Raw genomic sequence first — 14,812 nt, 5'->3', positions numbered from 1 at the left:
ATTGCAGACCAAGCGCTGTCACACGGCAGGTCTAGATAGACTTCCTAGCACTCGCCCCAGTTGTACAGCCGACTTTGCTAGCGATGGTTCACTGACAAATTACGCTCTCATGTGCCGAGACAATAGCTAGCATAGCCTTCAGCTACGTCATTTGCTACGACCTAGCAAGGCGCCATTATCATTTGCTATTTATCTTGTGATGCATGTACCATCAAGACCGATGTTCACCAATTATGGATTAAAGTTAAGTATTCCAGAAGCTACGTACCTTTTTTACTAGTCTCATTTCCGTGTCCTGTTCCAGACTTCACGCCAGCCTGCGTGAGCTTAAACGCGTGCCTTTTGGCTTCCGGTCATAGTGGATTGGCTGTCTTGCCAGTCCACAACACATATGAACTCCATTTTTGATGATGCGATTCAGAACATGAAGAAACGAGAGACAATTTTATCTTTGAAAAACAAATATGATCAAGTGACGAACATCACTATCTGGTTTAGACTTGGATTTTTTCTAAAATGCCAAGGAACCTGTAATTAATTTTAGTTTGTTTTATTATTTTTAAATGTCAGTTGAAAATTATGTACTACTGTGGAATGTTATGACTAATAAATTGGAAAAAAAATAAAAGAAAAGAAAAGAAAAAAAAGAAAAAAAAGAAGGATAGGGGTGGAAGGTATGGGGACAGTAGGTTACTGTAAGTTCGGGAATAATAAGTAAGGCCTTGGTATATGCTGGTTCCAGAAAAACTGGACTGGAAAAGGTTAAGAAGCATTATAATATTTCAGGCACTTCTCGTCTGACCAGCCAACGTTCTCTTCACATTTGAGTCGTGTTGTCAAATGTTTCTGTTAGATGGCATTACTCACATTCACCAAGGATGTAATGAGGAAATTGCTTAATTGTTATAAGAGAGCCTTTTATTAAATTTCACATATTCTCTTCTTCTTCTTCTTCTTCTTCTTCTTCTTCTTCTTATTATTATTATTATTATTATTATTATCCTTTCTTTGATTTATGCCATCTGTGGATCACATGAAGTAACTTCCTCAATTTTTGTCTTCATTCTTGATCTTGGGTGTTTCCTGTATTTATTTATTCTTTCATTGTGTTCGTTTCTTCTTTTATCCGTCCATAAGAGATGCACTTTTGACATTTTCCTGAAAACCCCCAAACTTCCTAACCTGTTTCTAAAAGTTACCTAACCTAAAATATATGTTTTCATCATGTTAATTTATGCTAAGCTGTTTTTACGTCTTCCTTAAACTGATTTGCATTGAGGGATTTTTGTCAAAATGGTCAAATATATTTTAGGTAGTCTTTCAGGGATCATTCAAACCAAGTGTCTCTACAACAAAATTCTCCCTTTCCTCTGGTTTTACAACAGCATTGGATTTTTGTTTTTACTGACAATGGTTGTGTATTGTAAATGTCCTGTAACTGATAAACACCTTCCATTCTCTGGGCTCTGTTTTTGTTTGCTTCCTTACCTACATTGTATGGCTGTATTTTTTCCCCTAAGTACTTAAATTTATTCACTCTGTTGTTTTTGCCATATGTTTTGCTTAGGAATTTTGGAGCCTTTTTATTGTTCATTATGAGTTCTCTCTTCTCAAAAGAAATTTATAATCCAGCCTTTTTCCATAATCTCTTTCAAAAGCTCAATTTGCTCACTTGCTGTGACAATACTTTAGAAAAAATCACTAAGTCATTTGCAAAGGCTAGACAGTTGAGTTTGACATTGGGGTTTTTAATGTACCAATCTTCCTTTTTCTTGAAGTCTAATATCCCCCCCCCCCCTATTACTTTTTCCAAAACACTGTTCAAGAAGACTGCGAAGAGGTTGTCACCTCATGTTTCATTACGCGTGGGATTAGCCGAGCGGTCTAAGGCGCTGCAGTACTGGACTGTGGGGCTGGTCCCGGCAGAGGTTCGAGTCCTCCCTTGGGCATGGGTGTGTGTGTTTGTCCTTAGGATAATTTAGGTTAAATAGTGTGTAAGCTTAGGGGCTGATGACCTTAGAAATTAGGTCCCATAAGATTTCGCACACATTTGAACAGTTTGTACTGTACAATTTTTAATGTTGATTTACTAAGGATGTCTGGTTACATGTAAGAGAGGGACTGAATGTCCTAACCTTTCCAGGTGAGATAAGTGTATGAATAAATTAAATAAAAAATAGTCATAGCCCTTAAGAAATTTTTGAATATTCAGTTTGTGGAGAAAGATTGTTTGCACATAAGCAGTTTAGTTTCACAACTTTTAGGAATATGTTCACTGATAATTGCCTAATCAGCCGCAACTAAGGTAAAACAATAAATATTGACAGGAATGCTGGACTGGGACTCGAATCTGGAGCCATCAGACTTCACAAAAGCTCTTCTGCACATACTGCTACACTAGCACTTCTGGGAAGAGTTGAGCTGTGAGGGAAGGTAATTAGCTGTGCTTGGGTAGCTCTGTAGGTCTCACAAGCAATTTTAAATCCGCTGGGAAGTTTCGAGACATCTCTCACTTTTCTGCAGACTGAAAGATTCATTTACCAACGGGCAAAATAACTGATGCGTGCATCATTATTACTATTCGGATTTCATGAAGGATGAACTAATGATTAGAGTAAGATTTAATGTCTCACCTGGTATCAAGTATAGCTGTTATTTATAGGAAAAGTCGTTTTCATATTAAATACAGCTCTCTCTCACATAGAATGTATTATATCAGTGAAATTATACTGGGGAGGGGGGGGGGGGGGGGGCGGACTCCACTGATAAACCTTCAGAGATCGTTCATGGATATTTTCTGAGCATTTTGGTACAAGAGACCCATGGTCTCCAATGGCTTATTACAAGGTAGTAATGTAATTATGTTTTTTTCACTTTGTTACCCTAGCTACTTTTGTTTCTGTGAAAATACCTTGAAAACAGTGAAAACTTGCGTAATATGCAATCGTCAAAACATGCAACATGAAATGGAGGATAATGCAACATCCGTCTACCTCTACATATCAAACCATTACACAGTGCCCTGTACCACTTTTAGTCATTTCCCTTCCTGTTCCACTTGCTGATAGAGCGAGGGAGAAATGACTGTCTATATGCCTCTGTATGAGCCCTAATTTCTCGTATGTTATCTTTATTGTCCTTACACAAATGTATGTTAGTAGCAGTAGAATCATTTGGCAATCAACTTAAAATGCCAGTTCTCTAAATTTTCACCAATAGTGTTCCTCGAAAAGGATGTTGCCATCTCTCCAGGGCTTCTCATTTATATTCCTGAAGTGTTTCCTTAACACTTACGTGTTGTTCAAAATTACTGGTAACACATCTATTGAATTGCTTTGGACAGGTGCCAAAGTTCTGAGTTCTGTGACTTGGTTGCCATCACTGTAGGAACAGCTCCACATGGGGTCATTGTGGCGCTCTTCCATTGCATTCAGTGAACCTGTAAACACATTATTACATATTGGCCAACGATTTGTTAGTAAACATAACTTCACTGTTAACACACAAATGATATTGCCAGAGAAACAAATGTGAGACAGTACAGAGTAGAGTTAAATGCAGATTTGAGGGCAAAGAGTAAAAGGTACATTACTGTTGTCAACAGCAAATACCATGAATGAGTGGAACAATTTTGTTTGCCAACATGACACAGAGTGCATACTAAAGACATTTGCAGATAGTTTCTTTCATTGCAATATAAACTCATGCTCATCAATTAAGGATAATGCTGATACATGGTGAAATGACACTCTGATGGGCGGTTTGCGGGTTTAAATCATCTCGGGGTAAGATCATGCGATGCATTTGATCTGCGGTCGTCGCACAGTGGCACTGGCAGCAGTCCATATATGCAGAAGGGTGTTGGTTCATGTCATATTACAGTGCAGCGAGTAAGTGTGCAGACGTGCTGATGGTGACTGTGTGTTGAAAATGGCTCAAAGAACAGATATTGATGACGTTATTAGGGGTAGAATACTAGGGCGACTGGAAGCTGGTTAAACACAGCAGGTTGTAGCACGGGCCCTCCGTGTGCCACAAAGTGTGATCTCAAGATTACGGCAACAATTCCAGCAGACAGGAAACATGTCCAGGCGCTACAGTACGGGACGTCCACGGCGTACAACACTACAAGAAGACTGATATCTCACCATCAGTGCCCACATACGGCCACGGAGTACTGCAGGTAGCCTTGCTCGGGACCTTACCGCACTTACTGGAACAGTTGTCTCCAGACACACAGTCTACAGATGACTGAACAAACATTGTTTATTCGCCCGGAGACCTGTAAGGTGCATTCCACTGACCCCTGGTTACAGACGAGCCCGTAAAGCCTGGTGTCAAGAACACGGTACATAGTCATTGGAACAGTGGTCCCAGGTTATGTTCACGGACGAGTCCAGGTATAGTCTGAACAGTGATTCTCGCTGGGTTTTCAGCTGGCGTGAACCAGGAACCAGAAATCAAACCCTTAATGTCCTTGAAAGGGATCTGTATGGAGGTCATGGTTTGATGGTGTGGGGTGGGATTATGATTGGTGCACGTACACCCCTGCATGTCTTTGACAGAGGAACTGTAACAGGTCAGGTATATCTGGACATCATTTTGCACCAGTATGTCCACCTTTTTATGGGTGCAGTGGGTCCCACATTCCTCCTGATGGATGATAATGCACGGCCCCATCGAGCTGCCCTCGTGGAAGAGTACCTTGAAACAGAATATATCAGGCAAATGGAGTGGCCTGCCTGTTCTTCAGACCTAAACCCCATCGAGCACGTCTGGGATGCTCTCGGTCGATGTATCGCTGCATGTCTTCAAACCCCTATGACACTTCAGGTGCTCTGACAGGCACTGGTGCAAGAGTGGGGGGCTATACCCCAACAACTGATCCACAATATGCCAACCCGTTGTGCGGCCTGTGTACGTGTGCGTGGCGATCATATTCCGTATTGATGTCAAGGTACATTCACAGGAAACAGTGGCGTTTTGTAGCACATGTGTTTCGGGACGGTTTTTTCAACTTACCACAAATACTGTGGACTTCAGATCTGTGTCGTGTGTGTTCCCTATGTGCCTGTGCTATCAGCGCCAGTTTTGTGTAGTGCCATGTTGTGTGGCACCACATTCTACAGTTATCCTTAATTTATGAACATGAGTATAGATACGAAATAAATGGGAGAAAGAAACCAAATAAAATTTGACAACTCTGTAACGAGCCACCGGAGACCATGGATTGATGCGTACCAAAATACTCTAATGTCACTGAATAACCTCCAAAATTTTCTCAGTGAAATTGGAGTTCATCTTATATATTACCCCAGTAAGATGGTTGCATAGTGCGCATAATGAGAGAAATCACAGCTCAAAAGACAGTCACAAGGAAGTTTGCTACTTCTGAACTTCATTCTTCTGTGATTCGATGGCTCAGTGATTGAAAGAATTGCACATACAAAACATAGGTCCAGGTTTGAGTCATTGCACAGCTATAATCAGTGGGTAAGGTTCATTACAATACCTATATACCACCGTAGAATGAAAGTTGCACATTATTATATTATGCCTCTTAAATGTATGCTGTATGAATTAGTTTAGGACCCTGGTGTAGGGAGATTGGAATTAACAGATAGTATAACCTTCACATTGGAAAGTTGGCTGTTATTGTAGGACTTCTGCAAAAGGTACAGGATAATGTATTTACGTTAGAAAATGGACCTAGTTTGAAGCAAGAGATAAACTTACCATAGTTAGTTCTGAAGTGTGAGACATTTAGCTAACAGATATAAAAATTTACTAAATATTAATTGTTCTTTGTCATTCCTAGTGACAGTATATGCACAGTTTTAAAGACATAAACCAAATTTCTAGACAAAATTTTAACCTTTTAAATAAGATAATGTTATGCACAGAAATGTATAATTGTCAAATTTAAATTTTCCCTCCATTGTGTAACTGTGTGGACTCATTCTCTTATTTTTACTTGCAGATATTAACTTATCTCCACCATCAACCACCTGAAGAAATAGAACAGATTTTCATTAAAGAGGAGAATGTAAGTATTATGGGCTATTTATTCCTGTATTGTATCTGGAGTTTTTACTGAAATAGAATGTTTTACATGGATGTTTTGGTTTTACTTTGTGTCAGTGCTAAAAGAGAGAAAACACTTTAATGGAATGTAAGTACACTATGCGATCAAGAAGTATCCAGACACCGCCAAAAACATACGTTTTTCATATTAGATGCATTGTGCTGCCACCTACTGCCAGGTACTCCATATCAGTGACCTCAGTAGTCATTGACATTGTGAGAGAACAGAATGGAGCAGTCTGCAGAACTCAGGGACTTCGAATGTGGTCAGGTGATTGGGTGTCACTTGTGTCATACATCTGTATGCGAGATTTCCACACACCTAAACATCCCTAGGAACACTGTTCCCGATTTGATAGTGCAGTGGAAATGTAAAGGGACATACACAGCACAAAAGCATACAGGCCGACCTCGTCTGTTGACTGACAGAGACTGCCACCAGTTCAAGAGGGTCGCAATGTGTAATAGGCAGACGTCTATCCAGACCATCACACTACAGTCAATTCCGTACAACAAATAGTCATACCAACAGTTGATGTAGCACATGAGCAGGAGTCAGTAAATAGGGCAGAATGATCCAAATTTGTGGCTGTACGTATTGATGAAAACCTGAACAGGAAGAAGAACATTACTGAGCTTCTTGAACATGTAAGTTCAGCTGATTTTGCTCTTTGTACAATTGCTAACAATGGAAACAAACATATCAACCTCCCTGACGTATTTTGCACATTTCCACTCTTACGGAATAATTTTCTTGGGTAATTCATCACTTAGGGAGTATTGATTGCACAAAAGCAAGCAGTAATAATAATATGCGGTGCTCACCCCTGGACGTCATGTAGGTACCTCTTCGAGGAGCTAGGCATTTTAACTAGCCATTATTCACTAATGAAACTCGTCATAAATAATCTATCAAAATTTGAGAAGAACAGTGATGCCCATACCTACAACACTGGAGGGAAACGTGACCTTTATTACCCATTGTTACAGCTGTCAGTGGCTCAGAAAGCAGTTCAGTATGCGGCAACAAAAATTTTTGATCATTTGCCCAACAATATAAAATGTCTAACATATAGTGAAGCAAGTTTTATATCTAATTTAAAGTCGTTCCTCCTGGACAACTCCTTCTATACCACTGACAAATTTCTAGTTAAAGACTGGTAGCCAGTTAAATAAATAAATAAACAAATACTCCGAAAAGCATGCTTACAATTGTTTGTAAAATTGGAATGCACACAGATGGAGCAATTTATCATCATACTGTCCACTGAATAAAAAATGAAATACAACAATTTCAGTTCATACTGCAGTCTATTATAAGCACAGTAGTTTGTATCACAGGACATTGGTGTAGAGAGACAGGAGTCCAACAGATAATATATATCAGATATCAACAGATAATATATATCTCATATTGGAAAGTTAGCTGTTATTGTAGGACTTCTGCAAAAGGTGAAGGGCCATGCACTTGTGTCAAAAAATGGATCTAATTTAAACTTACGATAATTAGTTCTGATGAATAGTTTGAAGTGTGAGGCATTGAGATAACAGATGTTAACTAATACAAAATATTGATTTTTCTTTGTGTTTATCAGTCCTATTGGCAGTATATGCGCGCTTTTTAAGAGATTAACCGATGTTGTAGACAAAATCTTAACTTGTTAAACAAGATAATATTGTGTACAGAAATATATAATAGACAAATTTCAGTTTTTCCTCCATAGTGTATCTGTATGGAGTCGTGTTTTTTTTACCTGCACATATTAACCGATCCCCACCATCAACCATCTGAAGAAATAGAGAAGATTTTCATTAAAAAAGAGAATGTTGTAAGTATTACAGGCTATTTGTACCTGCATTTTGTCTGGAATTTTTAATTAAATAATATATGTTAAAGGACTTTTGGTCTTACTTTGTGTCAGTGCAAAAAGAGAGAAAACACATTAATGGATTATAAATATACGAGGATGATTAAAAAGCAGAGAGAATATAAGCTCTAAGATTTCAGTGGTTGCAAGACTTTTCTCGTTTGGCTGCAGCAAACAACCATAGTGTTTGCACCCACAACTTACAGATGGCCCATAAGGAAGTTGCATTAAATAATAACATTACACCCCACCTAATGTAATATTGGACCAGTCATGGTACCATTAGACCTCATGGGAACAATGTGAATAATTCCTGAATGGTTACATGAGCTCCTTGTGGTAACAGGACTCCCTTACATTTTGGGCTGTGGTTTTGATGTCTCATTTAAATACTCTGTCCTGTACAGATGAGCCAAAACATTAAGCTGTGATGAGACTGGCATCTGCTCCTATGTACACATCACTGCCCTCTGCAGTCAGGTAGTTTCTGAAATAAAATTAACAGAAAACAAGTACCAATACACTTACTAAATAACATATACAGTTAAGTAATGATACTATTACATGCACATGAGACCTTGCCACACTCAATTATTGATGGAGTCAACACATATATAATTTCTTATACGTAAAATTTTATTACTTCATGATGTACGAGGGGCGGTCAAAAAGTTTCTAGCGTGAGACTGTTACTCTAATGCCTTGCACAAACACCAACACGTACTTTTATGGTGTCCCTTTGTGGGTATGCACTATACTGGAACCGACAATTTGGGAGGGCTATGACACGACTGCAGGGATGAGGTAGATTTGTACGGCTCGTTGTATTCTCATATTCTTTATTTTTTGAACAACCCTTGACCTTTGTGTAGAGTAGCGGTGGGGCAGCCCTCCCTATATCATAAACAAGGTGTTCAGGTAATGGGCCAAAGTGACTCTGTTGCCAGAGTTCAGTTGGAATGAAGTGATCGTGTGGCCTTATTGGCCAGGAGAACCCATCTGGGGTAGTTCGCCTGCCCAGTGGCCAGTCTTTTTATTTGATGCCAGTTCGGCAACTACCGCATCAGTGGGGATGAAATGGTGATGAGAATAACACAACAGTCAGTTCCTGAATGAATAAAATCTGATCTGGCAGTACCAAGAGAAGTATTTCAGGGAAAGAGAAATTTGCTAGGTGGTCTTTTCTGAAGGTACCAGTAAATTTCAGTTCCTTAAAGAATGAAACTCCCATACATAGAACAGACTCAAACATCTGATTAATTTACAACTGAGCTAATGTGTTAAATATATGTCTCTAAGCATGCAATCTAGAAAGCATTTAGTAAAGGCTTGAAATTACATTTAAAGATTGTTGGAAGTCACTAAGTGCTCTCATTACTAAATACTGGACAATTATAAACTAGGTAATTTCCACTTCATTTTAAGCTAAAGCTAGTTTTTCATTGATCTCAATGTTTATGATGTTGTATCTCCTGAACTATGTGTGGTACAGTTATATGATTTTGCAGGTACATTCAGTAGACACAGTGTACAAACAGTGTTGTGAATGGAGTTTGTAATAAAGAAGTAATAATGTAAAACAATTCTGAAGTTTGACTGCGTGAACAGTGAAAATATAGTAAGTGATAAACTCTTTTCCTTTCATCATTTTGTAAGGTGGGAGGTGTCAGCAAGAAAATGTTTTGTAAAGGTTTGAAATTACGTGTAATCTTTGTTGGAAGTTGGTAAGTGCCCTCATTGTCAAATAGTGGGCGAATGAAGTCCGTGTATTTGTGCACCACCAGTTATTCTGCCTTGAGACAAACACACAGTTTCTAACTGTAATAATTGTCTCATTGTGTTAAACTTTTAACATTAGATTACACCTCTGAATGATTATGTTAGGACAGCAGATTGAATTTTTAAATTTGGTCAACCTAACTACGTGAAATATTGAAAATTGAAATTTTTTTGCTTTTCGTCACAGCTGGTATCATGTTCCAGAATAGTGTTTTAGTAATATCGATTTGTTTTGAATTCAGCTTCATAAGGAAATGAAATGAAATGTGGAATGAAAGTTTGGACAAGAAGAGAATAGAAACTTTTGAAATGCGGTGCCACAAGAGAATTCCGAAGATTAGATGAGTAGGTCAAATAACTAATGAAAAGTTTTTGAATTGAATTGGAAAGAAAACAGTTATGGCAGAGCTTGAATAGAAGAAGTAATCAATTGATAGGACATAGCCTGAAGCACTGGGAGTTGCTAGTTTGATATTAGAAAGACGTGAGGTGGTAAAAACATTAGAAGGAGATCGTGGTTTGACTATGAGTGTGCAGGTTTAACTGCATTTAGGCAGCAGTAGTTATTCAGTGAAAAAGAGGCTTGCACATGATAGGCTGCTGTAGAGAGCTGCATCAAACTAGTCTTCAGACTGAACAGCAACGTGAACAACAAGGAGCACAAATAGTGTTAAACTGGGCTCTCCCTGCCCTTTTGTGGTGTGCTGGCCTCTCTGTGCCTAGGCTGCCAATAAATGTCTGTGATATGTAGCCAAATTATTAACTCTTCTTTGTTTTTGCTTCACTAAATGTACGTTGTCATATCCAGCAAGAACCAGCTGATGAACATCTTATTGAGCACCTTGATACCTTTGCTACCACCACCACTTTATTCTTCAATTCCTTTTCCCATTCATGGATGACCTTGTCCAGCACGAGGTTGAATAGGAGGGGAGACAGACCATCACCTTGTCGGACACCAGTTTTGATTAGGAAGGGCTCGGATATGTCACCCATGAATTTCACCTTGGATGCAGTATTGGTCAATGTTTCTTTGATGAGGTTAAGGGTTTTTTAATGTAACCCTTGTTCTTCCAAGGATATGAAGAAGTGCGTGTTGGTGAACTGAGTTGTATGCCTTTTTAAAGTCAATGAACATGCAAATTATTGGGCTGTTCCTGACTGCTTTGTATTTTAGCATAGTCTTTAGAATGAAAATTTGTTCTGTACAGGATCTACTGCGGCCACCTTGGTGTTCACCAGTTTTGTTTTCCAGTTGCTCTTTAGCTCTTTGAAAAAGACAGGCTGATAGAACATATTTCACTCACGTTCTATCTGTATCTGTAGTGAATTTTGCCCTGCAGTTTCGTTTTGACTCGGCTTAGTCTTTATGATGTCCTTGGAAAAATGCACGGTAAAGGCTATTCGGTCTTACAATGTATTTATTCTCAACTAGTTTCAATCATTTATCATCCTCACAATGAAAAAATATTGTGACAGTTTCACATGTCATACATGCTGTGTGAAGTTGTCACAATATTTTTCCGCTGTGAATGTGATCAGTGATCGAAACTAGTTGTGAATAAATATATTGTAAGACGGTACAGTGTTTACCATGCATTTCTCCAAGTATATTGATGGTGTTGACAGCCGCCTGGGGAAAAATAAATAAATAAATAAATAATTGCTTCATGCTATCTAGCTACTGAACAATGTTGTGTACAAAATATAATTTTGCAGGTAAATTGGGTGATATATTTAGACGCATTCTGAAAAATTTGTTGCGAATAGTGTTGGTAATAAAGATGCAATACATTAAAATGTCATGCATGATGGTGCATTTTTCCACACATCTCAGTGTTTACAACGTCATATCTCTTGAACTGTGTGCCGTAAGATGATATATTTGTATAATAGGTGGCTATGTGGAAACTTTTTGTGAAATACACTCCTGGAAATGGAAAAAAGAACACATTGACACCGGTGTGTCAGACCCACCATACTTGCTCCAGACACTGCGAGAGGGCTGTACAAGCAATGATCACACGCACGGCACAGCGGACACACCAGGAACCGCGGTGTTGGCCGTCGAATGGCGCTAGCTGCGCAGCATTTGTGCACCGCCGCCGTCAGTGTCAGCCAGTTTGCCGTGGCATACGGAGCTCCATCGCAGTCTTTAACACTGGTAGCATGCCGCGACAGCGTGGACGTGAACCGTATGTGCAGTTGACGGACTTTGAGCGAGGGCGTATAGTGGGCATGCGGGAGGCCGGGTGGACGTACCGCCGAATTGCTCAACACGTGGGGCGTGAGGTCTCCACAGTACATCGATGTTGTCGCCAGTGGTCGGCGGAAGGTGCACGTGCCCGTCGACCTGGGACCGGACCGCAGCGACGCACGGATGCACGCCAAGACCGTAGGATCCAACTCAGTGCCGTAGGGGACCGCACCGCCACTTCCCAGCAAATTAGGGACACTGTTGCTCCTGGGGTATCGGCGAGGACCACTCGCAACCGTCTCCATGAAGCTGGGCTACGGTCCCGCACACCGTTAGGCCGTCTTCCGCTCACGCCCCAACATCGTGCAGCCCGCCTCCAGTGGTGTCGCGACAGGCGTGAATGGAGGGACGAATGGAGACGTGTCGTCTTCAGCGATGAGAGCCGCTTCTGTCTTGGTGCCAATGATGGTCGTATGCGTGTTTGGCGCCGTGCAGGTGAGCGCCACAATCAGGACTGCATACGACCGAGGCACACAGGGCCAACACCCGGCATCATGGTGTGGGGAGCGATCTCCTACACTGGCTGTACACCACTGGTGATCGTCGAGGGGACACTGAATAGTGCACGGTACATCCAAACCGTCATCGAACCCATCGTTCTACCATTCCTAGACCGGCAAGGGAACTTGCAGTTCCAACAGGACAATGCACGTCCGCATGTATCCCGTGCCACCCAACGTGCTCTAGAAGGTGTAAGTCAACTACCCTGGCCAGCAAGATCTCCGGATCTGTCCCCCATTGAGCTTGTTTGGGACTGGATGAAGCGTCGTCTCACGCGGTCTGCACGTCCAGCACGAACGCTGGTCCAACTGAGGCGCCAGGTGGAAATGGCATGGCAAGCCGTTCCACAGGACTACATCCAGCATCTCTACGATCGTCTCCATGGGAGAATAGCAGCCTGCATTGCTGCGAAAGGTGGATATACACTGTACTTGTGCCGACATTGTGCATGCTCTGTTGCCTGTGTCTATGTGCCTGTGGTTCTGTCAGTGTGATCATGTGATGTATCTGACCCCAGGAATGTGTCAATAAAGTTTCCCCTTCCCGGGACAATGAATTCACGGTGTTCTTATTTCAATTTCCAGGAGTGTATGTTGCAGATAGAATTAGCAGCAAAGAGGTAATATATTTAAATATCAAGTACATTGAGGCAGTTTTTCATGCATGTCATTGTTTATGACATCATCTCTCCTGAGCTATGATCGGTAGGTGGTTCTTATACTCACAGCAAACGTTGCCTGACAGTAAGGAATACTTTTACCAAATACAACTGAAATCAATCCAGTGGTTTAGAAAGAGATATGGAACAAATGTACAGACATTCATACATCCATTTCTTATAGTATGTATGAATTAAAATATTTGCTATGGCATATTCAAATATTGCGACTGCCAATTGTTGGAGGGTGGTGTTGGTGGCTGGTGCACTGTGTGGCACTGGTCAAGCAGTTAATTCATTGATTCATTCATTCAAAATTTAGTCATTCATTCAACCATTGTGTTCGATAGATCCCATTAAGAAGGAGACTTTCAGGAATGTAGGATGAGTCAAGGTACCTATACACTAATGCAAGACAAAGACATCATAGAAACATAATCTTTGCGCTGTATTAATAATAAAACATCCTATCTTTATTGTTTCTCCTTCTCATTCTGCAATACTTTTTTCAAGTTTTTATCTGTCATAGAGACCCTCTATGCATGCCTTCCACCTCTCAGCCTCCTCCTCTTTCCTCAGAACTGGTTTGTGATGATGATACAGTTGCTTCTCTTTTTATTGTAAGCAACAACAGTCTTTTCTGTAGCATGCAAGCTTTCGCATTGTTATGTTTCATCTCCAGCTGTTTCTGGTTTGCCATTTTGCATTTCCTATTGCTTTAATTTTTTTAGGTATTATCATTTCATTTTGGATGTTATATTTGCTGCATTTTTATATCTTTTCCTTTCATCAATAAATTCAATATTTCATGTGTTATCCAAGAACTGGACCTTGTCTTTTTATGTATTTTATTCTCTGCTACCTTCACTATTTAATCACTCAAACCTGCCTCTTTGTCTTCTGCTGTATTATTTTCCCCTGTTTCAGATAGTCATTGCCTAATGTTCTCTTTAAAATTGTTATTAATCTTTGGAAAATAAACAAAAATAATTAAATTTCACCATAGGGAAAAATGGAGGGTCATTAATGGAAGTTACATTCAATTACTATGCACGGAGCCCTGGAAAACGTGGTTTGGGTGGATGCAAGCAAATGTCCTGTGTGGAATCACAGTAGGAGGCACGAGTCCTTTCAGAGAATGCTCAGCAGCTGGATTCTGGGTGTCCTTAAGGCAGACAGTTCCTCTGTGTCCATTTGTGCATTTGCTGGATTAGTGGTTGTGATTCGTGTATGAAAAGCCATACAGTGAGCTTATGTTAACTATATTTTGCCTACAACAACGTTTGACATAAAGTGTTACATTGCACAAAGTCCCTAGTGCTCGAATTTTTAACAGCAAAGTCTTCAAATTTAGTGTGATACCTTCTTTAATTTCTGTGCGTTATGTTAACTATGAGCAAACTGAAACGTAACCAGATCACTGTCAAGATGTGAAATGAGACTATAAGATAAAGAGAGAGAGATTTCCTTTTACTCAGATAGTTTTCATAGTATTGATTTAGGTGGATTGAATCCAAAGAGGTTTGTCTTCAACTATTTCTACAAAAGGTAAATCCTCCATGGTGCTCACCACTCTTTTGTGAGTTTATGCTTGCCTACCATGAGGCCCTAGCCTTTGCAGCACCTTTTTCCCTTTTTGTGCTGTGTGTCTATCCCCCTCCTATT

General features: G+C 40.1%; 1 protein-coding gene across 10 annotated transcripts in view; it reads left to right on the top strand.

The window, feature by feature from the left end:
- Positions 1–14,812, top strand: part of LOC124717156 (zinc finger protein 501-like) — a 337,802-nt gene that overhangs the window by 57,493 nt on the left and 265,497 nt on the right. For all 10 annotated transcript variants that reach the window (XM_047243924.1, XM_047243922.1, XM_047243918.1 and 7 more), the window contains exon 3: positions 5,981–6,046. In XM_047243924.1, coding sequence (XP_047099880.1) covers positions 5,981–6,046 — 66 coding nt within the window. The remainder of the gene's footprint in view (positions 1–5,980; positions 6,047–14,812) is intronic.

This window comes from Schistocerca piceifrons, chromosome 9 (genome assembly GCF_021461385.2).
Source record: "Schistocerca piceifrons isolate TAMUIC-IGC-003096 chromosome 9, iqSchPice1.1, whole genome shotgun sequence".
NCBI lineage: Eukaryota > Metazoa > Arthropoda > Insecta > Orthoptera > Acrididae > Schistocerca > Schistocerca piceifrons.
This window is presented reverse-complemented; position numbering and strand designations above follow the sequence as displayed.